Genomic DNA, 26,352 nt, shown 5'->3' on the forward strand with positions numbered 1-26,352 from the left:
TGCTATCCAAACTTGGGAAACCTGGTCCAGTACTGTGCTATCCAAACTTGGGAAACCTGGTCCAGTACTGTGCTATCCAAACTTGGGAAACCTGGTCCAGTACTGTGCTATCCAAACTTGGGAAACCTGGTCCAGTACTGTGCTATCCAAACTTGGGAAACCTGGTCCAGTACTGTGCTATCCAAACTTGGGAAACCTGGTCCAGTACTGTGCTATCCAAACTTGGGAAACATACGTCTATGATGGGTTCAGATTTGGTCCACTCTGGTCCATCTGTGGACGTTAACATCAAGGCCAGAGTGGACTGACCAAATTTCAACTACCCTAACCGCAAACTTAGCAGACAGTTGCTTATCAACAGATAGTTTGTTAATAGTATGACCATCTATAGAGAATCAACAGATGGACAATCGAAAGTTGTTTTTTTAATTTCCCCCAAAAAGATAGGAGTCAAAACGACTGTTTTCAGTACCTTTCAATACCTCACCTTGCGAGGATAATGGCACAGAGCCTTTTTCAAAAATGTTTTATGAGATTGGAGAACACATTGGGAGGGATCTTAGACCATTCCTACATACACAATCTGCCCAGATCCTTAATATGCTTTGTCAGTGCTTATGGACTGCCTTCTTCAATTCACACACACACAATGGGGTTCAAGTCCGGAGACTGACATGGCCATTTTATGGTCATTTAACCTCCTTTTTGGAATTTGATGTGTGCTTACGGTCATTGTCTTATTGGAAGTTTCAGCCTGCTGGTAGAGGCAACCAGTTTTTTGGATAAAAAATCATGGTACTGGGTAAAGTTCATGATTCAGTTGACCTTAACAATGGCCACAAGACCAGTGGAATAAAAATAGCCCCATAACATCAAAGAGCCACCATCATATTTGACCGTAGTTATTTGGTTATTTTCTGCATATGCTTCTGTTTTTCAACACCAAATCCACCGCTGGTGTACCTGGCCAAACAGCTCTATTTTCATGTCATCTGACCAAAGCACCAGTTCCAATCCATGTGCCAGTGCCGTTTAGAAAACTCCAGGCGTTTACATTTGTTGGATGACATGAAAATAGAGCTCTTTGGCCACGAACAACAGTGGTGGGTTTGGCGTCGAAAGAAAGAAGCTTATGCAGACAAACTTGGCTGCAAGTGGATCTTCCAGCAAGACATTGACCCCAAGCACACATCAAAATCCATAAAGAAATGGTTAATTGACCACAAAATCAATATTTTGCAATATCAGTCTCTGAACTTGATCCCCATTGAAAACCTGTGTTTTGAATTGAAGTGGACAGTCCATAAGCAAATGACAAAGGATATTAAGGATCCGTAAAGATTATGGATGGAGGAATGATCTAAGATCCCTCCTAATGTGTCTTCCAATCTCATAAAACACAAGAAAAAGGCTCAGTGCCGTTAAGGTGGGGTACTGAAAGGCATGTTAAACAGGGGTGCCAATCATTTTCCCCCATACTGTATTTTTTTTGAGAAACAAAACGATTACTTGTTAAACAAAAATATCTTTCTCTGAGCAATTGTATTAGTATCAAATAATATAATCTATTTTTTTTGTATACAATATAGCTCAGTATTTGTATAATTTACAGTATTTTTGTCACGGCCGTTGAATGAAGAGGACCAAGGCGCAGCGTGGTCAGCGTACATTTTCTTTTTTATTAGAAAAGACGCTGAACAAAACAATAAACACTACAAAGCTAAAGGTGAAGCTAAAGGCTGTGTGCCATAAACAAAGTCAACTTCCCACAAAGACAGGTGGGAAAAAGGGCTACCTAAGTATGGTTCTCAATCAGAGACAACGATAGACAGCTGTCCCTGGTTGAGAGCCCTATCCGGCCAAAACATATACAAATAATAGAATAGAATACAAATAATAGAACATAGAATACCCACCCCAAATCACACCCTGACCAAACAAAATAGAGACATAAAAAGGATCTCTAAGGTCAGGGCGTGACACTTTTTTACTAATCTTTATCAAGGGTGCCAATAATTTTGGACCTGACTGAGTATACAGTTCCTTCCATGACAGACTGACCAGGTGAATCCAGGTGAAAGCTATGATCCCTTATTGATGTGACTTGTTAAATCAACTTCAATCAGTGTTAGGTGAAAGCTATGATCCCTTATTGATGTGACTTGTTAAATCAACTTCAATCAGTGTTGATGAAGGGGAGGAGACAGGTTAAATACGGATTTTAATCCTTGAGACAATTGAAACATGGATTGTGTATATGTGTCATTCAGAGGGTGAATGAGCAAGACAAAAGATTTAAGTGCCTTTCAAAAGGGTATGGTATTAGGTGCCAGGCACACCGGTTTGCATCAATAACTGCAAAGCTGCTGGGTTTTTCACGCTCAACAGTTTCCTATGTGTATCAAGATTGGTCCTCCACCTTAAGGATATCCAGACAACTTGACACAACTGTGGGAAACATTGGATTCAACATGGGCCAGCATCCCTGTGGAACGCTTTCGACAAATTGTAGAGTCCATGCCCAGCCGAATTGAGGCTGTTCTGAGGGTAAAAAGTGTGTGTAGGGGGAGGAGGTATACTCAGTGTATATGTCAGGTATTAGCATGTCATGTAATTGTCAAGGTAGGCTATAACTACTTACAATTGAATCCTGTCATCAGAAATTCAGCTAAATAATTTAAGTTAGTCGTGCTTTTATCAGTGATTCTCTGGACTCATGTTTTTTTAAATGGAAGTAAGGAAAGTGAAAAGGCAGGAGGGCCGTGATACTATTTAGACACAGACCTCGTTTCTCATGTGCCTGCCCAAGGTCTCTTCCAGTCCTGCCTGACAGGCCAGGCTTTAACCAGTTTAGTTACAGTAGAATTCCAATGAAAGTTAGCTGTACCTGAGCCCATATAACACGGTGCCATCAGGATGCAGTCGAATCATACGGTTCTTCACTGTCACGCCATGCAGGAAGGACTTCTTGTCATTGAGGAAGTAGGTGTCTGGGAGCCACAGCTGGTCTGCTACGCGGTTATCCAGAGTCAGGTTGAGGGGCAGCTCAGCGTATGCCAACCGCTTGTCTCGCCAACTTTGCTGGAAATACATTGTGATGGTGTAATCCTGTGGAAAAAGGGGAAACAGCACTGTGGGATTGAAAATAAATAGTTGCTACACTCTTAGAAAAGAATGTGCTATCTAGAACCTAAAAGGGTTATTTGGCTGTCCTCATGGGAGAACCCTTTGAAGAACCTTTCCAGGTAGAACCCTTGTAGGTTCTCCAAAAGGTATGGGGACAGCCGAATAACCCTTTTGGAACCTTTTTTTCTAAGAGTGTATGTATGCATTGACAAACCCTTCAACTATGGGAAGGATAAGTTACCCTTACTGTAATTGCCCTATCCTACACCATACACTTACTATCCAATGTGCATAAATGTATGCACATCTAAATGTATCATCATAGTCATTATGTGCAGAGTACATCAAAAAGCATTAACAGTGTTTTTCAAGGATACAATGGAAACACAATGGAAACGTAATGAAAATGGGAGACTTACAGGGAAGTGATTTAAAGGCTAAGTTAAGTTGAACACCTCCTCCAATGACAGTACAGTATTTCTGAGTTTCGCATGATAAATGCTGCCAATTTATTCTGAGAACCTCAGTGTCCCGAAATCTCAATATAATTGTCTTAAAACCATAATATACATCACATTTTTTTAAGCGGACTGAGAGCTAATCTTAGTGGTTATTCAGCTGGACATAAAATGACCTATATTCTCACAGGGTTTACCCTATCTGAAGAATATTCCATATTTTCCAGAAAAAATACACTTGCTGCATCGTGAAAAAAAATGAAATACTAACAAGGTCATTTTGTTTTTCATGGCTTTCGTCTGATTGCAACAAAAAAAAGTGAAACGATGTGGTTTTCTTTAGCTATGACTATGTTGGCTGGCTGACATAATGCAAAAATGAACAGCTAAAATAGACGAGTTATGGCGTTAGACATAACATGCATGTTGAGATTATCCAATGTTTTCCAAATTGACAATAACCAGGTTTCCATCCAACCTTTTTATGCGAGTAAAGGAAATGTCGGATAAAAAAATGTAATGACAGGCCTTTTATCGCTAAACTTTCCAAAACAAAATACGCCGGCTAAGGTAGAATCTTTTTTGTGTCGGTAAAATTAATTATGCGAGACATATCGGTGGAAATGCTTTTAATGCACAAATATTGATAAAATAATGACATTGTGTGGTCCTCCCACTACGACTCGCCGGGAAAGCATGCCGTTTATTAGGCTACAGATGAAAAATGATCATATTCACAGGGTGGTGAAAGTGCAAGGTGAGGAGCATGATGCTCTTTTCCAATAAATATTGAGGGTCTTATTCTGGTGACATGATCAAATGCAAATGCTTTCCGTTTGAGTTATATTAGGTTTTATTTTCATCGTTTGACAAATAGAAAAAATCTTGCTCTTTTGTTCATAATAATCTCATAATGTAGGCTATACCCGCATTGTATCTGCAAACTGTTGGATAGAGCTCACGTTCCAATACCAGAGTGGGCACACTCGCTATTTAACGCAACACTTTTTTTTGTGAGAAAACCATCAGTATAGTTGCAAATCTGCAACAAGTCAATTTGACGCAAACACATCTCTGGTGGAAAATGCACATATTTTTTTTAATGCCGATTTTTAAATATTCGCATGGATCTATGTCTCAAATTGAGTGGAAACCAAGCTAGTCATGTCGTTTTGTGTCTGTCTTTGTTCACAGGAACCTTTTTCAACCTTTTCAGCCCTGCACCTAATGCTACCTTCTCAAATGTCCAGGGAAACTAAAATAACATCAAACATAGGATAAAACTTGCTGTCTTCAAAAACACCGGAGTAGAAAATAAATCTCAGAAATAAAAAATGAATATATCAAAGCGCCTCATGTGCTCTTAAAAATAAAGAAAACAGCTTTGTACATGATTGACTACCTCTAACAAATTAAAAATAAAATGTGCTATTGCTTGAAACTGGATGAAAATCCTCTCGTGATTCGAAATGGCAACATTACAGGGAGAACAAATCCAGAATAAAAAACAAAGCTCCTCTGGCTTGTGGGGGGAGTGAACTCTTGAGTGTGTCTGTGCCACATTAAAGAAAATACAACGGCGAGCAGAGAGACAGAATGATGTCATTGCAGAGACACCAGCCATGTTGTCTTCTTTAAAGACTGAGCCTGATTTCTCACCGCGCTCTAATAAACATAAGTTAAATACGTAATATAATCAAGTAAATCAGATGCACAACATGTCTATGGTTATCTAATGTTTGCCAGGCCAAATATGATTGACTGAAATGGTATTGCATTGTAAATACACCGAACAAAAATACAACACCTGAGGTCATACAGTGCCCTGAGAAAGTATTCATACCCCTTATTCCACTATCTGTTGTGTTACAGCCTGAATTAAACATTTTTTTAAAATGTCACTCATCTACACACAAGAAGTGAACATTTAAATTTGTTTTGCAAATTTATTGAAGATGAAGTACAGAAATATATACATATTTTTTTTAAGTATCACACCCCTGAGTCAATACTATACTGAACAAAAATATAAATGCAACATGTAAAGTGTTGGTCCCATGTTTCATGAGCTGAAATAAAAGATTCCAGAATTATTCCAGAATTTCTCTCACATTGTGTGTCCAAATTTGTTAACATCCCTGTTAGTGAGCATTTCTCCTTTGACAAGATAATATATCCACCTGATAGGTGTTGCATATCAAGAAGCTGATTAATCAGCATGACAATTACACAGGTGCACCTTGTGCTGGGGACAACAAAAGGCCACTCTAAAATGTTCAGTTTTGTTACGCAACAAGTTTTGAGGGAGCGTGCAATTGGCATGCTGACTGCAGGATCGTCCACCAGAGCTGTTGCAAGAATTGAATGTTCCTTTCTCTACCTTAAGATACCTCCAATGTCATTTTAGAGAATTTGGCAATACGTCCAACAGGCCTCACAACCGCAGACCACATGTATGGCGTTTTGTGGTCAAGCGTTTTTTCTGATGTCAATGTTGTGAACAGTGCCCCATGGTGGCGGTGGGTGTATGGGCAGACATACGCTATGGACAACAAACACAATTGCATTTTATCGATGCCACTTTGAATGCACAGAGATAACGTGATGAGATCCTGAAGTCCACTGGCGTGCCATTCATCCGCCGCCATCACCTCATGTTTACGAATGATAATGCACGGCCCCATGTCGCAAGTATCGGTACACAATTCCTGGAAGCTGAAAATGGCCCAGTTCTTCCATGGCCTGCTTACACGCCAGAAATGTTACCCATTGAGCATGTTTGGGATGCTCTGGATTGACGTGTACGACAGCGTGTTCCAGTTCCAATATCCAGCAACTTTGCACAGCCATTGAAGAGGAGTGGGACACACCAGATACTGACTGGTTGTCTGATCCATGCCCCTACCTTTTCTTTAAAGGTATCTGTGACCGACAGATGCATATCTGTATTCCCAGCCATGTGAAATCCATAGATTAGGGCCCAATGAATTTATTTCAATTGACTGATTTCCTCATATGAACTGTAACTCAGTAAAATGGTTTATATTGTTGCATGTTGCATTTATATTTTTGTTTAGTATACTGTACATTGAAACAAATTAATTTATCAAAATTGTAGTTTATAAAATGGGTGCATCATGCTTTAACCACGAACCCTAATAAATGAAAAGGGACACATTGAGTCGATGTTCTATATGGACAGTGCTACTGTAAGAGAAGGGGTTTGTAACTCACCATGTTCACTTCTGAGATGGAGTCAATGCTAGCGATGTTGATGCTCATTCCTACGATGACTGGGGCACCTGAGGGAACACAAGAGCCAGTACAGTCACACAACAAATTCACACCATTATTCACACTGGGCCAAAAATACACGTCTAACATAACATAGGACAACACGTACACAGATTATAATGTACTTTATTTGCAAAAGTAGTATGCAATTAAGCAAGGCATGTTTTTTTCTGTTTGGTTTTTCTTTTATCTTATGAGATTATTCTGTATAATGAAAAGCGCTTTACAAATGTAATAAACTATTATTAATGTTAAGATAATTTGATTATTTTCTTATCTTCACATGCTGGGTTATCTCAATAATTATCAGGATATTATCAGGATATCATTGTATTTTTTTTTTTTTTAGATGCATTACATATGAGACTGGACGTGGACATTTCTGATGTGGCAGAGTGAATCAGACATTTTTGGGAAAACTGTCATAAATGTGTCACTGTGGGAACAAGCCTCATATGAGCAGGAAGAGACCACTGACGGTATCGAGATGGGCATGAAGACAATTGACCATTACTTAAACCCATTGACCTTTATCATACAGTATGTGGAATGTGACCAAAAAAAGGCGGCAGACTTTAAAGTATGAAACAAATTGGTGGAACAAAAATCATAAAAATTGCAGAGGCTGATGAATAGTCAAATCCAATTTTTGGGAGGCTTTAAACAGCCATATAAAATCTGACTAAATCTTTCTTTAAACTTCATAAAATTGTAATCCATATGAGATTCAGGTACATCACGCTAATTTCACGGTCAATATTCTCGCCCCCAAACCATGTAATCTTTGAGTATCTCATCCTACCTCTTTCTCCTTACAAGAAAGGTAAACATTGACGTGAAAGGGATGTAAAAGTGTGTGGATATTCAGCAATGTCAAAAGTGAATAATTAAAGGCCCAGTGCAGTCAGAAACGTGTTTTATACACTGCTCAAAAAAATAAAGAGAACACTTAAACAACACAATGTAACTCCAAGTCAATCACACTTCTGTGAAATCAAACTGTCCACTTAGGAAGCAACACTGATTGACAATACATTTCACATGCTGTTGTGCAAATGGAATAGACAACAGGTGGAAATTATAGGCAGTTAGCAAGACATCCCCCAATAAAGGAGTGGTTCTGCAGGTTGGGACCACAGACCACTTCTCAGTTCCTATGCTTCCTGGCTGATGTTTTGGTCACTTGAATGCTGGCGGTGCTTTCACTCTAGTGGTAGCATGAGACGGAGTCTACAACCCACACAAGTGGCTCAGGTAGTGCAGCTCACCCAGGATGGGACATCAATGCGAGCTGTGGCAAGAAGGTTTTCTGTGTCTGTCAGCGTAGTATCCAGGCGCTACCAGGAGACAGGCCAGTACATCAGGAGACGTGGAGGAGGCCGTAGGAGGGCAACAACCCAGCAGCAGGACCACTACCTCCGCCTTTGTGCAAGGAGGAGCAGGAGGAGCACTGCCAGAGCCCTGCAAAAGGACCTCCAGCAGGACACAAATGTGCATGTGTCTGCTCAAACGGTCAGAAACAGACTCCATGAGGGTGGTAGGAGGGCCCGACGTCCACAGGTGGGGGTTGTGCTTACAGCCCAACACCGTGCAGGACGTTTTTCATTTGCCAGAGAACACCAAGATTGGCAAATTCGCCACTGGTGCCCTGTGCTCTTCACAGATGAAAGCAGGTTCACACTGAGCACATGTGACAGACGTGACAGTCTGGAGACACAGTGGAGAACTTTCTGCTGCCTGCAACATTCTCCAGTATGACCGGTTTGGCGGTGAGTCAGTCATGGTGTGGGGTGGCAATTCTTTGGGGGGCCGCATAGCCCTCCATGTGCTCGCCAGAGGTAGCCTGACTGCTATTAGGTACCGAGATGAGATCCTCAGACACCTTGTGAGACCATATGCTGGTGTGGTTGGCCCTGGGTTCCTCCTAATGCAAGACAATGCGAGACCTCATGTGGCTGGAGTGTGTCAGCAGTTCCTGCAAGAGGAAGGCATTGATGCTATGGACTGGCCCGCCCGTTCCCCAGACCTGGATCCATTTTAGCACATCTGGGACATCATGTCTCGCTCCATCCACCAACGCCACGTTGCACCACAGACTGTCCAGGAGTTGGTAGATGCTTTAGTCCAGGTCTGGGAGGAGATCCCTCAGGAGACCATCCACCACCTCATCAGGAGCATGCCCAGGCATAGTAGGGAGGTCATACAGGCACGTAGAGGCCACACACACTACTGAGCCTCATTTTGACTTGTTTTAAGGACATTACATCAACGTTGGATCAGCCTGTAGTGTGGTTTTCCACTTTAATTTTGAGTGTGACTCCAAATCCAGACCTCCATGGGTTGACAAATTTGATTTCCATTGATCATTTTTGTGTGATTTTGTTGTCAGCACATTCAACTATGTAAAGAAAAAAAGTATTTAATAAGAATATTTCATTCATTCAGATCTAGGATGTGTTATTTTAGTGTTCCCTTTCTTTTTTTGAGCAGTGTATATATTTCCACACTATGAGGTTGGAATAATATTGTAAAATTGTGAAAATAATGATAATGCACTTTTAGTCTATGAGCTTTTTGAAAAGACGGGCTGAAATTTCAGCCTGTTTTGTTGGGTTGGAATGTTGCCTTCCATGGGGTGACATCACTAGGGTCATAACTACATATGAGGATGCCTTATTATTATTATTATTACTTGACAAATCCTTTGGGAGGAACTCAATCGGGGTCTGAACTTACAGTTGAGAGTGAGAATAGTAGAATACACAAGGTGCAATTTCAAAACTTTATTGTGCATCAGCAGTTTTCATCTTGTTATATGTCACTCACTGACAGTTTTTTAGATTGGTAAATTAGTCTAGTTAGTCTAGTGTAGTAATCATGGCCAAATTTCCGACCGGAGACGCAGGGCACATGCCCAAGGGAGCGCTGACCTCCAGGGGGTCACTCTCACTCAGAGACTGTATCAGATACCCTGGATACGGCCCTGGACATCACCATGCGGTAAATTAGTTAATAGCCCAATAAGAAAGACAGTTACAAGTTTTAAGAAGTGCTGTGCTGAACATGGGACGGCAGGATGCGAGGAAAAACCCGCGTATCTTGTGCATCATCAGAGTTCAATTTGTAATTTCTTTGAAAATGTGTGCATGTTTAACATAATTGCACCTGTCCAGATATACTGTTTATCCATCATCTGAAAGGTTGAGAGGTTGTGAGGTCGTGTCAAAGAATGACGCTGAAATAGCGGAATGGTCAAAGTGGCACTTGAAGAGCTCTCTGTCAAGAGGTTGAGGTCAAGTGCAGTGTTCTGGAAAACAACAGAGACATACTGACAGTACTGATACAAAGAACACACTCTGAATGTCACCTAACTATCAGTACTGAATTTCTCTGGATAGGAGCATCAACGAGGAGGAAACAGTGTATCTGCACACAGTACGTCAGTGATAGAAACAGAATGTGGCTAAATCTGTAACCTGGCATTACAATGGATACACGTGTTTCATTCACAAACATTAAGAGTGGGTCATACTGTGGGTCTTTTCACCTTCACAACATCTGGTGATAATTCATGCAGCGCCAACTTTGGAGCTCAAAGCAAGGACACCCCCCTCCCCTCACTCCAAATGTTCACTCCTTGATTTGTAACACTTGCAAAATTTCTGCACAAGGGAATTGTGTCAACCCCACAAGGGATGAATGAGTCATTTCACAGTCAGCAGACCACTGAATCATGATGATCAGGTGAAGGAGGAAGGAATTGTGACCACAAAAACAATGACCAAATGCTCACAGAAAAGGCTGAGTCCCAACTTTTTGTTTCGGGACTTCTCCAAAAGGTTCTTCCTGTTTTTAGCAGTGGCCGGGGAAGAAACATCTCAAACACTGGGTTCAATGCAGGTTTATTACAGCAGTGTATTTTAGGGGAACTTACAATTCCCTTGAGCTAAGAGTGACGTAGGCAACAAAGGCTCTTCCATACAGCTGTTGTATGTCCTGTATGTACATGTAATGTACCGTGCAGCTACAGATAAGCAGATAAGCTGTTCAAATGAAATGAAGCATTGTCTAACTACAACACCTGTTTCAAGTATCTTTCATACAATTGAGAGCTTCCAAAGTAGCCATTACGGTCCAGTAAGTTCTTACTTTGTTACGAGAAAAAAATCGGCACTTATGATTTTTTTTCTTTTCACAGACCAACACTTGGGACATTTGCTTGAACAGTTACCTGGGCATTGTCCACTTTATCAGGTGTGAATCACAGATTTGCTTCGGAGAAACATACTGCCTGTGGGTTTTTGAAATGGCTGGCTTGCTGCCAACAGAAATGTTTTCTTAGTTGCATTAATATTTCAGAGGTGGTTTACCCACAAAACACACAACAGGACATTTTGTAAAGCACTGCAACGTTGGGCATTGAACAAAATATCTCTCAAACCACGCTAGGCAAAGGAGGCTGTCCCTGTAACTCATCCAGCCAAAGGTGTTCCAGCTTCCCTCCAGAGACACTACACACAGACAAAGAAACAGAGAGAGAGGACTGTGAAAGATGGTCTTGAGAGTATGGTTTCTGTAACTGCATCTCAGAATCCCTTCCAATTTGTGCAAATTTAAACAATGAAAACAGTGATTTTCTGAGTTTGTCTCAAATCCATGACCATTGTTTGTTTACTTTCGTTCCTTCCTTCGAATAATCTGCAGATGACTCTTGCTCCAGCCAACTCTGGAAAGATCTGCCAATTACCATGTTTCTCCTAATACTGGCCCTGAAATGTTAAGCAGCACAGCACTTGAGTGAGAGTGCACATCTCTCCTATCTCTTCTTGACTGAGAGTGCACATCTCTCCTATCTCTTCTTCTCTTCTTGCCTGTGAGTGCACATCTCTCCTATCTCTTCTTGACTGAGTGCACATCTCTCCTTGACTGAGTGCACATCTCTCCTATCTCTTCTTGACTGAGTGCACATCTCTCCTATCTCTTCTTGACTGAGTGCACATCTCTCCTATCTCTTCTTGACTGAGTGCACATCTCTCCTATCTCTTCTTGACTGAGTGCACATCTCTCCTATCTCTTCTTGACTGAGTGCACATCTCTCCTATCTCTTCTTGACTAAGTGCACATCTCTCCTATCTCTTCTTCTCTTCTTGACTGAGTGCACATCTATCCTATGTCTTCTTCTCTTCTTGACTGAGAGTGCACATCTCTCCTATCTCTGCTTCTCTTCTTGACTGAGTGCACATCTCTCCTATCTCTGCTTCTCTTCTTGACTGAGAGTGCACATCTCTTATTTTTTTGTAATCCTATTTTCTTTCCCCCTCTCCTCCAACTCTAGCTGCCATGTTACCACGGCAGACCACCTCTCTCTTAAATGCCCTGCAGCTTTGTCATATTTCCTGATCAATCTTCTTTTTTTTTAAGAGGAAAAAGTGGGGTCATTGCGCTTTGTGAAGGCAACCAGTAACAATTTTCCCCAGAGATGTCAAAGTACATTCGTTCGCTGGTTGTAAACAGAAAGCACAAAGATCTCTCTCTCTCTCTCTCACTGCATATTTTTGACCCTGCTTCAATGAAACAGAGGGATCCACTTTGCCACCGTGGCTTTCTCAAAATAAAAGCACTTACCTGCAGCAGCACTTTCGTGAGCTGAAGCTAAATAATCGCCTCGACAACAGCAGCCTGATATATAATGTTTCTATCAATTAATGTTTTCACATCGGAAACAAATTTTGAGATTTTTTTTGTAAATATTTGTACATAAGTGGCATCTGAAAATGGAAGAAGCAGGATCTCAAATCAGATGATTGTGTGCACGTGCATGCATTTGTACGTACTTGTGTGTACGCTATTGTGTGCTATGTGTGCTATTGTGTCTGTGTGTGGGGGGGGCATCTGTAATTTACTTTACTATTTATATGTTATTATTTATTTTTCCTTTTACTTCACTACACACTGTAGCACGCGCTCCAGCAGGTATATCTCGCTGGTCAACCCCCCCAAAACCAATTCTTCCTTTGGACGCCTCTCCTTCCAGTTCTCTGCTGCCAATGCCTGGAACGAACTACAAAATCTCTGAAACTGGAAACACTTATCTCCCTCACTACCTTTAAGCACCAGCTGTCAGAGCAGCTCACAGATTACTGCACCTGTACATAGCCCATCTATAATTTAGCCCAAACAACTACCTCTTCCCCTACTGTATTTATTTATTTATTTTGCTCCATTGCACCCCATTATTTTTTATTTCTACTTTGCACATTCTTCCACTGCAAATCTACCATTCCAGTGTTTTACTTGCTATATTGTATTTACTTCGCCACCTTTGCTAACATTGTATATAGACTTATTTTTCTATTGTATTATTTCCTGTATGTTTGTTTTACTCCATGTGTAACTCTGTATTGTTGTATGTGTCTAACTGCTTTGCTTTATCTGGGCCAGGTCGCAATTGTAAATGAGAACTTGTTCTCAACTTGCCTACCTGGTTAAATAAAGGTGAAATAAAAATACAAATAAATAAACATTCCTGAAGATTGTGTCCTCCTGCTAAGAATGTCTGGTTCAACTAACATCAAGGCGGTGGCCCGTTCCTGAGGTTCAAATACTTTTTAATATATTCCCTGACACCCAAAAGTACTTTTACTGACCATAGCAGGACAGGAAAATATTACTGCCTCCCTGACACCCAAAAGTACTCGTTACATTTTGACTACTTAGCAGGACAGGAAAATGGTCCAATTCACACAATTATCAAGAGAACATCCCTGGTCATCTCTACTGCCTCTGATCTGGCGGACTCACTCAACAGAGAACATCCCTGGTCATCTCTACTGCCTCTGATCAGACTCGCTAAACAGAAAACATCCCCGGTCATCTCTACTGATTCCGATCTGGAGACTCACTAAACAAAGATGCTTCATTTGTAAAGGATGTCTGAGTGTTGGCTATTCGTAAATAATAAAAAACAAGAAAATTGTGCCGTTTGGTTAATAAGGAATTTGAAATAATATATACTTTTACTTTGATACTTAAGTATATTTGAGCAATTACATGTACTTTTGATACTTAAGTATATTTAAAACCAAATACTTTTAGACTTTTACTCAAGTAGTATTTTACCGGAGGACTTTCACTTGAGTCATTTTCTATAACAGGTATCTTTACTTTTACTCAAATATGACAATTGGGTACATTTTCCACCAGTGTGTGTGTGTGTGTGTGTGTGTGTGTGTGTGTGTGTGTGTGTGTGTGTGTGTGTGAGAGAGTGAGTGAGTGAAAAAGAGATGGGGGAACATCGATGTCCAGAGCCAAACCCCAACTACTATTAGCAATTATCACATCACAATGCGTCAGCACTTTCCACTGCTTTCTCAAATAAGCCGCACCTAAGCCACTGACTGGCGTGACCTGATGCTGTTTGCCGACAAACTCTGACCTGATCTGCTAGAGTAGGGACTACTTCCAGCTGAGTCCCACAACTCGCCAGGTATTGATGTGGCATATTAAAGGAGTGTGGAGTATAGAAAATAGTCTTTATTAAAGTCAGGCTTGGATCCAACTCAACGTCCAGCATCCAGGAACTTCATCTCCTGATCTTTGATTGTCTGCCAGTTTCCTCTCTCCTCTCTGATCTCAGCACATTCCCCCCTACCAAGGAAGGCACAGCCCTCAAGGAACCAAACAAATTCTACCACTTTGCCACAGTTTTAATTTAACAGGAGAAGAATGGATGTTCTTAATCCACAGTTTTACAGTTGTTTATCTCAGTGTCAATGATAAAGGCTGTGAGTTTCTGATGCATCTATTGGCAACGGTGGGTGTGGTCCCTATGTCAAGAAGCATAGTAACTGCACAACCTGCAATTCATCACCACTGAGGTTCGTATCAATGCTAATGCAGACACACACCAACAATAAATCCAATCCTGAGAGCAAACATTGAAAAAAAGCATGAGTACTTTCCGAAATATTTCAATAACACAATCACAGTTCACTAACATGCAATGATAAAATAGGGCGGGAAACATTAGCACTACATTCCTGTCTGCCATTGAAGAATAATCATCTTTGGACAGTGAATGAGAAAAACAAGTGTATTTGTCAATAGAGCTGCATACTAGACCCCTCCACACAGATTCCTCACTCCTCTCTGCCTTTCTTTGTTTGACATTTTGCCTCTACTCCCTCTACTTCCTGTATGTAGCGCTTTTGGGCTTCTCGGAGCAGGTCCACTGCTTTCTCAAAACATGTGTTACTTTCCTCCATTTTTACACTCAGCAGCCAGATGGCCCCATCATCTGTGTCCATATTTAAATGACAAACGCAAAGCAGGTGGCATCTCTGGAGTGCCTAGGTTTGGTTTTTAATAAACAGAGGGCCCCGTCCCTGAAAGCCTGGGAGATGCTCCATGAAACACGCAGCCAGTGTTTTCAGGAATACCTCAGGTGGTTGGGGCCGTTTAGACTGGCTCCCTCTTCAGGGGCAACAATCCCCCCCTCAGCATGTTTTTATCCCTGGCAGTGTTTTCTGTCGTACAGGTAAAGACGATAATAATGATCTCAAATTGCTTTACAGTAGGAGGTTGGGGACTGAGAGGGAATCACTCGCAGTAGGTGCAGTAGATCTGCACGCCAGAGAAAGGGATGGTTTCGAGGTGGATCGGGTTTGATTTGGCTGATGGTAGGGCTGGTGTTGGGAGGCATGTTGGTGATTAGATATTGTGACATTAGAACATCAGGACCTAAATGTGTCAGGATGAAGCCCACCCCGACCACCCCGACCGGAATATGCTCACAGAGGCAGTTCAACCTTGTTTGATACGTATACTATATATACAAAAAGGTATGTGGACACCCGTTCAAATTCGGCGATTTGGCTATTTCAGCTGTAGCCGTTGTGGATAGGTGTATAAATACGGTAGAATGGCCTTACTGAATAGCTCAGTGACTTTCAACGTGGCACTGTCATAGGATGCCACCTTTCCAACAAGTCAGTTTGTCAAATTTCTGCCCTGCTAGGGCTGCCCAGGTCAACTGTAAATGCGGTTATTGTGAAGTGGAAATGTCTAGAAGAAACAACGGCTCAGCCGCGAAGTGGTAGACCACAGAACGGGACCTCCAAGTGCTGATGCGTGTAGCACATAAAAAGGCTCTGTCCTCGGTTGCAACACTCACTACCGTAGTTCCAATCTGCCTCTGTAAGCAACGTCAGTACAAAAACTGTTCATCGGGAGATTCATGAAATGGGTTTCCATGGCCGAGCAGCCGCACACAAGCCTAAGATCACCATGCGCAATGCGAAGCGTTGGATTGAGTGGTGTAAAGCTCGCTGCCATTGGACTGGAAACACGTTCTCTGGAGTGATGAATCACACTTCTCCATCTGGCAGTCCAACGGATGAACCTGAGTTTGACGGATGCCAGGAGAACACTACCTGCCCCAATGTATAGAGCCAACTTTAAAGTTTGGTGGAGGAGGAATAATGGTCTGGGGCAATTTTTCATGGTTCAGGCTCCATAGTGCCAGTGAAGGGAAATCTTAACTTGACAACATACAATGACATTCTAGACGATTCTGTGCTTACAAATGTGTGGAGACAGTTTGGGGAAGGCCCTTTCCTGTTTCAGCATGACAACGCCCCGTGCACAAAGCGAGGTCCATTCAGAAATGGTTTGTCGAGATCGGTGTGGAAGAACTTGACTGGCCTGCACAGAGCCCTGACCTCAACCCAATCAAACAACTTTGGGATGATTTGGAATGCCGACTGCGAGCCAGGCCTAATCTCCCAACATCAGTGCCAGATCTTACTAATGCTCTTGTTGCTATATGGAAGCAAGTCCCCACAGCAATGTTCCAACATCTAGTAGAAAGACTGGAGGCTGTTATGGCAACAAGCAAGTGTCCACATACCGTTGATCATGTAGTGTATGTATGCAGTACACACCATGAAGTGCCCTCTACTGGCTTTTCACTGACTCTACCCTCTGTTTTGCTGTTGATCACCAGAAAAAGGACCGTGTTTTAAAATGCCTTACAAAGAACACAAATAGACATAGATACAGTGAGGTAATATGTAGATTCATGAAATGGGTTACTTGTCACATCACACTGCTATTTCTCAGGTGGTGACTGCAGTAGTACTCTTTGTAGATGATAAGGAAGTTGATGTTGCTGTACTCTGATTTGTGCCCATTTCATGTTACTCTGATGTAATTGCATTATTTGGGAGGTTTGTGTCCATGGATGCAGTCAATTGCAAACTGAAAACAAATTTACTGGATAACGCCATTGCACAGAAAATACCACTCTGCCTCTGATATTTAAAAAAATCGAATAATCGACTCATTGCTTAGCAACAAAGGGTTCCATGGCAACTGCGCAGCATTCTCACTATAACATTACAAGGGAAGCACGGTGCATTGTGTTGAATCTGCACTCATTTTTGTATTCAACGGCCACTGCTGTCATGAAAGCTCCTTCTTGAGACAATAAACCAAAACCAAAAACACATGCTGTGTCGCCTTGCAATGCTTCCTACTTATCGCGTGCTTCCCATTTAACGCATGACCTCACGTGTGCCAATATGCATATCTAATTTGAGACAAGGGATCGAATGTCTGTGGAGGCATCTCAAATATTTGCTTATATCCCTCAAAACTGATGTGTCATCGTCAATAGATTGTTGACATTTCCAACGAGTGTAGCTGGAAGCTATGAGTCATAAATAAGGGCCGGCTCGTTATGCTTTAATAGTCATTGGAAACACCCCTTCTATTAAGCGGACTTTGGAGACGAACAGGGGAATCATAGATAAATTAGTCCACAACATCATCATCTTCCAATCCCATTGTGGTCATCATCGTGATATGTGTGTTAATATTACTACTAACGTTAATAGTAGTAGCCGTGACGGTCGATGCAGTAGTGAGAGCAGAGTTGTAGCGTCAGCTGTGCCACATACATTTAGTTTCTCAATGAATCCCTATTTGCATGCTCGTGAGCTCGTCTTCAAATGACTCCCCGTCATACGATGTTCATTGCTTTCCTCAACCATTGATGGTAACAGAACCTCCACCTGCGACACGCCTGTGGTCGAGAAGCCACGGGCGAATGAAAACACACCTATGAGTGCATCAGTAAACCAAAACACTGTAGCATCTTATCACAGACACTGAGATCAGACATGCAATTAACCTAACTCTTGCTAATGAAATAGCCTTCTGAGTTCTGACACTTAACGATCGCGGATGAATGAAGGGAGATCACAATATAACTAGTGAAATGATGTCAGACGTTGAGGACACAATGATGAGAGGAGTACATGAGAAAGGGAGAGGGAGAGAGAGAAAGAGGGACAGAGCCTGCAGGGGTAGTAAATTAAGGGAAGACACCGGGACATAGAGACAGGGAAGAAAGAAAGGTGGCCCTATCCAACAAAAACATCCAGTGACTCCAAAAAGCTGAGGTTAAGTAATGAGATGGGCTTTTAAGCATGCTTCCTGGCATTGGGGCTGTTGGCATCGATCACTATGTGCCGTAAATGACATTTATATCCTTGTTTATCTGTCTGAACAATTGGATAGCCGCATCCCGTCCTTGGCCGGTCCCTCTCGGCTTGCTCAAGGACACACCTTCCATCAATCACTGGGGTTGCAAAAAGGGCGTGACTGGGGGCATGAGGAGGGGAGTTGAAAAGCAAAATAATGCCTCAGTGAGTTGCCTCACCGGTGTGCGACCTACGGTTTCTGTACTTCACAGACCGCTGAGATACATTTTGAGCCTAATTTCCATCTGAGCTTTTTTTTCCCTCCTTCAGTTCAAAGTTGCTGGACACAACACTTTGTTTGATGAAGCCCCTCCCATCCCCTGCATGCATCCCCCCCCACACACACACCTCACTGACTCAGAGCAGAACAGAGCAGTAAGAAGAGGGAAAGCGCTGTGCTCCCTCCTTAAGCATTTTCGCCTTCTGCTCCCTCTGCAATATATCATCTGCTGTTCTCTCTTCATCAGGATACATATCAACCCTGCACACCTGAGCATCCATCCTGCTGTTCTCTCTTCATCAGGATACATATCAACCCTGCACACCCGAGCATCCATCCTGCTGTTCTGACAACACACTCTTTTGTGCTGAATGGGCATTTATTTGGCACTGCGTTACAGTGGGTTGTGTAATGAGCCCACATGCAAAATGGCCCATCATTTAGCATGTGGCGACACACTAAGACGAGATTGTCTCCAAAATGCTAAATGTGTGGGGTGAAATTTAGATTTGAGCATCATAGGTATATATGTACAAAACATTTAAGGGCTGTTGCTGATATGTGCAGGCTGGTACAGATGGGCTTGTATGCGTAAATTACGAGTCATGTTAAGAAAATACACATTTCACAGCATGGGAAATCACTCTCTCTCTGCATACGTATAGATTAAATGTTCTTTGTGAGCCATTCCGCTCTCATAAACAGACTTGAGGGGGTGCGTTTCATTGGATACTGTTCAGATAATATAGCAAAGAAGATGAACAATGCTATTATGATGACATGAATAAAGCTAGCACTCACCTCCTCAGATGGAAGACACGCTTGAATCTCATAAACAACTTGTGCATTCGGTCAGTGAGATGCACATACTGTACTGTACTGAGCATCAATGTCACTGCAATGACTGTTGCTGTTTCATGACTACAGTACATTTACTGCTCTGCCATTGCAAAAAAAGATCAGGCTGCAGCTGGGACTCATTTGAGCTCAATGGGGAATGAGATCAGTAAAAAGAGGGCTGCGGGTGGAGGAGGACTGGTGGCCATGTTCAGATACCATGGCTGAGGGGTGAACTGGCACTGAAACACATTAGACTGTTAGAGTGTGGGCCTGGGCCACCCTTAGTGGGAGGGCAGGTGCTTACGGTTGTGGCTGCATGATACATGGCCAGGCTGACTACTCAGACCCCTACTCCACATGGCTGTGGCTCCTCACCACGCTTCACACGGTACATTATCCTGGATCTTTGGAATGTCCCTGGCCCTTTGACTGAAACCAATAACACAAATGGCCTGGAGCTTTACAGTAGACTGGGACCAACCCCCAGGATAGGTACTTTACGGTAGACTGGGACCAACCCCCAGGATAGGTACTTTATAGTAGACTGGGACCAACCCCCAGGATAGGTAATTTACGGTAGACTGGGACCAACCCCCAGGATAGGTACTTTATAGTAGACTGGGACCAACCCCCAGGATAGGTACTTTATAGTAGACTGGGACCAACCCCCAGGATAGGTACTTTACAGTAGACTGGGACCAACCCCCAGGACAAGAGCTTTACAGTAGACTGGGACCAAACCCCCAGGACAGGTAATTTACAGTAGACTGGGACCAACCCCCAGGACAAGAGCTTTACAGTAGACTGGGACCAACCCCAAGGACAAGAGCTTTACAGTAGACTGGGACCAACCCCCAGGACAAGAGCTTTACAGTAGACTGGGACCAAACCCCCAGGATAGGTACTTTACAGTAGACTGGGACCAAACCCCCAGGACAGGTACTTTACAGTAGACTGGGACCAAACCACCAGGACAGGTAATTTACAGTAGACTGGGACCAACCCCCAGGATAGGTACTTTACAGTAGACTGGGACCAACCTCCAGGACAAGAGCTTTACAGTAGACTGGGACCAAACCCCCGGGACAAGAGCTTTACAGTAGACTGGGACCAACCCCCAGGACAAGAGCTTTACAGTAGACCGAGACCGAGACCAACCCCCAGGACGGGAGCTTTACAGTAGACTGGGACCAAACCCCCAGGACAAGAGCTTTACAGTAGACTGGGACCAAACCCCCGGGACAAGAGCTTTACAGTAGACTGGGACAAAACCCCCGGGACAAGAGCTTTACAGTAGACTGGGACCAACCCCCAGGACAAGAGCTTTACAGTAGACCGAGACCAACCCCCAGGACAGGATGTTTACAGTAGACCGGCACCAAACCCCAGGACAAGAGCTTTACAGTATACTGGGACCAAACCCCAGGACAGGAGGTTTACAGTAGACTGGGACCAATTTGGCACAACTTTCATTTCAATGGCTGCTCTTATATGAAGGTAACCTACCTCCCACCCACTCACACACACTAACACACACGGCAAAGTAGGAAGACGGAATTGAGGAGAGGCCTAGGGATGCCTAGCTCTGGGCCCAGGGGCGAGAGGGGCATGTTCATAGCACCAGTGATATGTCACCCACATTTCAAGCTTTGTTAACGGTGGAAGCTGAGACCATAAAACCCATTTCAGCGGTGATGACAGCTAGATTTAAAGTGCGTTCTCCAAGGGGAGGGGAGTGGGATGGAGCTAAGCCAGGCTCTCTCGCCACTTGGCACGGACTCAGCTGAGGCTTTGCTTTTTGTTTTGCGACTCTTGTGCGAGATCATTACACTGAATTCCCCTTGGTAGGATCCAGAGCACCGCGGCACACCGGTGACTCATGATCCCCGCTCCTCTGCCCAAATCAATGACGGCGGGCAGAGACAAAGACAGAGACACAGGCAGAGCCATGCTCCAGTCTCTCCTCCCCTCCGCCCACAGCCAGGCACCAACGCAGCCCACAGAGAAGACATTCAGCAGCAATAGTGCACACCGCTGTAGAGAACAAACTAGCAGTCTCAAACAGAGACTTACAACACAATGAGAACACAACACGAGATAAATCTTTTAATTGCCAAGCAACCCAAAATATATCGATGTTTTTGGCAGCTTAGCAGAATGTTCTTTAACAAATTAAGTATTCACTGAGAGGTCAACTGGCATTTACCAAATGAATCAAAAATGACTACTTGGATGTACAGTATCGGGAGTACTTGTATTGTGGTATTGTTAACCCATGAAACAACAATCACAGGTGGATAGAGAACAATGTGTTTGATTTCAACAGCCTCGTACTACAAAGCAAGGCTCATTGTAACAGGCGGCAGATAGCCTAGTGGTTTGATTATATAACCCACTGACACAGCGGTTAAGTCACTGCTCCCTCTGCTGTTTCATGAAGTCCACAATCATCTCCTTTGTTTTGTTGACATTGAGTGTGAGGTTATTTTCCTGACACCACACTCCGAGGGCCCTCACCTCCTCCTTGTAGGCCGTCTCGTCGTTGTTGTTAATCAAGCCTACCACTGTAGTTTCGTCTGCAAACTTGATGATTGAGATGGAGGCGTGCATGGCCATGCAGTGGGTGAACAGGGAGTACAGGAGAGGGCTGAGAACGTACCCTTGTGGGGCCCCAGTGTTGAGGATCAGCGAGGTGGAGATGTTGTTACTTACCCTCACCACCTGGGGGTGGCCTGTCAGGAAGTCCAGGACCCAGTTGCACAGGGCGGGGTCGAGACCCAGGGTCTCCATCTTAATGATGCATTTGGAGGGTACTATGGTGTTAAACGCTGAGCTGTAGTCGATGAACAGCATTCTTACTTAGGTATTCCTCTTGTCCAGATGAGTTAGGACATTGTGCAGTGTGATTGCAACTGCATTGTCTGTGGACCTATTGGGGCGGTAAGCAAATTGGTAGGTAGGGTGGAAGTGATATGGTCCTTGACTAGTCTCTCAAAGCACTTCATGATGACGGAAGTGAGTGCTACGGGGCGGTAGTAGTTTAGCTCAGTTACCTTAGCTTTCTTGGGAACAGGAACAATGGTGGCCCTCTTGAAGCATGTGGGAACAGCAGACTGGGATAAGGATTGATTATGTCTGTAAACACACCAGCGCATGCTCTGAGGACGCGGCTGGGGATGCCGTCTGGGCCTGCAGCCTTGCGAGGGTTAACACTTTAAATGTTTTACTCGCGTTGGCTGCAGTGAAGGAGAGCCCGCAGGTTTTGGTAGCGGGCCGTGTCAGTGGCACTGTATTGTCCTCAAAGCGAGCAAAGTTGTTGTTCAGTCTATCTGGGAGCAAGACATCGTGGCCCGCGACGGGGCTGGTTTTTCTTTTATAGTCCATGATTGACTGTAGACCCTGCCACATACCTCTCGCGTCTGAGCCGTTGAATTGCGACTCTACTTTGTCTCTATACTGACGCTTAGCTTGTTTGATTGCCTTGCGGAGGGAATAGCTACACTGTTTGTATTTGGTCATGTTTCCGGTCACCTTGCCCTGATTAAAAGCAGTGGTCGCGCTTTCAGTTTTGTGCAAATGCTGCCATCAATCCACGGTTTCTGGTTGGGGAATGTTTTAATAGACGTTGTGGGTACAACATCACCGATGCACTTGCTAATAAACTCACTCACCAAATCAGCGTATTCATCAATGCTGTTGTTCGATGCTTTGCGGAACATATCCCAGTCCATGTGATCGAAGCAATCTTGAAGCGTAGAATCCGATTGGTTGGACCAGCGTTGAACAGACCTGAGCGAGGGAGCTTTCTGTTTTAGTTTCGGTCTATAGGCTGGGAGCAACAAAAGTTGAGTCGTGGTCAGCATTTCCGAAAAAAGGTCGGGGAGGGCCTTATATGCGTTGCGGAAGTTAGAATAACAATGATCCAGAGTTTTGCCAGCCCGGGTAGCGCAATCGATATGCTGATAGAATTTAGGGAGCCTTGTTTTCAGATTAGCCTTGTTATTAAAATCCCCAGCTACAATAAATGCAGCCTCAGGATATGTGGTTTCCAGTTTACATAGAGTCGAATGAAGTTCTTTCAGGGCCGTTGATGTGTCTGCTTGGGGGGGAATATACATGACTGTGATTATGATCGAAGAGAATTCTCTTGGTAGATAATGCGGTCGGCATTTGATTGTGAGGAATTATAAGTTGAGTTCCTGTATGCTATGATCACACCACGTCTCATTAATCATAAGGAATACACCCCCACACTTCTTCTTACCAGAGAGATGTTTGTTTCTGTCTGCGCGATGCGTGAAGAAACCAGGTGGTTGTACCGACTCTGATGACGTATCCAGAGTGAGCCATGTTTCCGTGAAACAAAGAACGTTACAATCTCTGATGTCTCCCTGGAAGGCAACCCTTGCTCGGATTTCGTCTACCTTGTTGTCAAGAGACTGGACATTGGCGAGTAGTATACTCGGGAGCGGTGCGCGATGTGCCCGTCTACGGAGCCTGACCAGAATACCGCTTCTTCTGCCCCTTCTGCGGCGCCGTTGTTTTGGGTCGCCGGCTGGGATCCGATCCATTGTCCTGGGTGATGGGCCAAACAGAGGATTCGCTTCAGGAAAGTCGTATTCCTGGTCGTAATTTTGGTGAGTTGACGTTGCTCTTATATCCAATAGTTACTCCCGACTGTATGTAATAAAACCTAAGATTTCCTGGGGTAACAATGTAAGAAATAACACACAAAAAAACTAAATACTGCATAGTTTCCTAGGAGCGCGAAGCGGCCATCTCTGTCGGCGCCTGAAGTACTCAGTCGACGGGACAGTAGTGGAGAGGGTGGAAAGTTTTAAGTTCCTCAGCGTATACATCACAGACAAACTGAAATGGTCCACCCACACAGACAGCGTGGTGAAGAAGGCGCAGCAGCACCTCTTCAACCTCAGGAGGCTGAAGAAATTTGGCTCAAACTTTTACAGATGCACAATCGAGAGCACCTTGTCGGGCTGTATCACCGCCTGGTACGGCAACTGCTCTGCCCATAACCGTAAGGCTCTCTAGAGAGTAGTGAGGTCTGCACAACGCATCACCGGGGGCAAACTACCTGCCCTCCAGGACACCTACACCACCCGATGTCACAGGAAGGCCAAAAAGATCATCAAGGACAACAACCACCCGAGCCACTGCCTGTTCACTCTGCTATCATTCAGAAGGCGAGGTCAGTACAGGTGCATCAAAGCTGGGACCGAGAGACTGAAAAACAGCTTCTATCTCAAGGCCATCAGACTGTTAAACAGCAATCACTAACATTGAGTGGCTGCTGCCAACATACTGACTCAACTCTTTAATAACTTTAATAATCACTTTAATAATGAAAAAATGTATGTAATAAATGTATCACTAGCCACTTTAAACAATGGCATTTTATATCATGTTTACATACCCTACATTACTCATCTCATATGTATATACTGTACTCTATACCATCTACTGCATCTTGCCTATGCCATTCGGACATCACTCATGCATATATTTTTATGTACATATTCTTATTCATTCCTTTACACTTGTAGTAGTTGTGAAATTGTTAGGTTAGATTACTTGTTAGATATCACTGCATGGTCGGAACCAGAAGCACAAGCATTTCGTTACACTCGCATTAACATCTGCTACCCATGTGTATGTGACAAATACAATTTTATTTGATTTGAATCCCTGAGCCAAATAGGTGAAAAATCCATCAATGTGCTCTTGAGTAAGGCACTTAACCCTAATTGATCATGTAAGTCACTCTGGATGATGTAAATTATGTAAATGTAGCAGTCATCACCCTGACTATGACAGCCATACATAATACCCTCCATTTTGTAAAAGACAAAAACATTTTTTTTAAATATGCCTTGAGCTCTTACTCATTTGGCACGTATAACTAAGCAATAAGGCCTGAGGGGGTGTGGTATATAGCCAATATACCACAGCTAAGGGCTGTTCAACACAGAGTGCCTGGATACAGCCCTTAGCCTTGGTATCTTGTCCATACACCACCAACCCCCAATGTGCTTTATTGCTATTATAAACTGGTTAGCAATGCAATTAGAGCAGTAAAAATACATGTTTTATCATACCTGTGGTATAACACAGCTGTCAGCTAATCAGCACTCAAACCCCCCAGTTTATAATGCAGAATAAATATGAATTCAATACAAATGCATTATTGTGCTTTATAATGCCTTTTAAAGGAGACATGCTTTATAAAGGCCATATGTGTTACAGATGCATGGTGGGAAGGGGCCTGTCAGAACCGGGAGGAACCAGAAGCCCTGGGTCAGTGTTGTTCTGTGGGCTGGCCGTCACTGTCTGTGGCTGGGGCTGTTAAATCACATAACTAACGAGTTCTGCGCTACTCAGGCTGCTGTATGCTGGCATTTGTCTGAGATATGCTGTCCATTCCACTAATATTTGGCGCTGCAATGTAAATTGCCATATATATCAGATGCGTATGGCCACACCTTGTTTAAATTCGTAGTTCAACCTTGTGTTAGTTGTCAGAGTACTCTACAGCAGGTTGGAGTATAGTACGACAACACATTGCTATAAACACACCCATATTACTACAGTAGACGAAGATAGTCAACAACCTCCCAACTAAACCCTGCAGCAAATTCAAGTTGAGAAAACGTACTACTGGAAAGGAATTTCATATCCATTCCTACAAGACGGACATATAGACAGAGTAGACAGAGTGAGACACAATTGTGCTGATTTACCTTTTTAAAACAAATGTGCCTATAAATAATTTGACAATGCTTTTAAAAGTAACCACCAATGGCAGTCAAATGTTGGAAGATGTAGATAACAGAGAAGAAAAACACTTACTGAAACT

The 26,352-nt window shown here is 43.2% G+C and overlaps 1 protein-coding gene across 3 annotated transcripts in view; it reads right to left on the bottom strand.

The window, feature by feature from the left end:
- LOC118390330 (gamma-aminobutyric acid receptor subunit beta-4-like) overlaps positions 1–26,352 on the bottom strand; it is a 65,864-nt gene that overhangs the window by 24,488 nt on the left and 15,024 nt on the right. For all 3 annotated transcript variants that reach the window (XM_035780781.2, XM_035780782.2, XM_035780780.2), the window contains exons 3-4: positions 6,819–6,886; positions 2,888–3,108 (exon numbers count right to left, since the gene is read on the bottom strand). In XM_035780781.2, the coding sequence (XP_035636674.1) occupies positions 2,888–3,108; positions 6,819–6,886 (289 nt within the window). The remainder of the gene's footprint in view (positions 1–2,887; positions 3,109–6,818; positions 6,887–26,352) is intronic.

Source organism: Oncorhynchus keta, chromosome 11 (genome assembly GCF_023373465.1).
Source record: "Oncorhynchus keta strain PuntledgeMale-10-30-2019 chromosome 11, Oket_V2, whole genome shotgun sequence".
Lineage (NCBI taxonomy): Eukaryota > Metazoa > Chordata > Actinopteri > Salmoniformes > Salmonidae > Oncorhynchus > Oncorhynchus keta.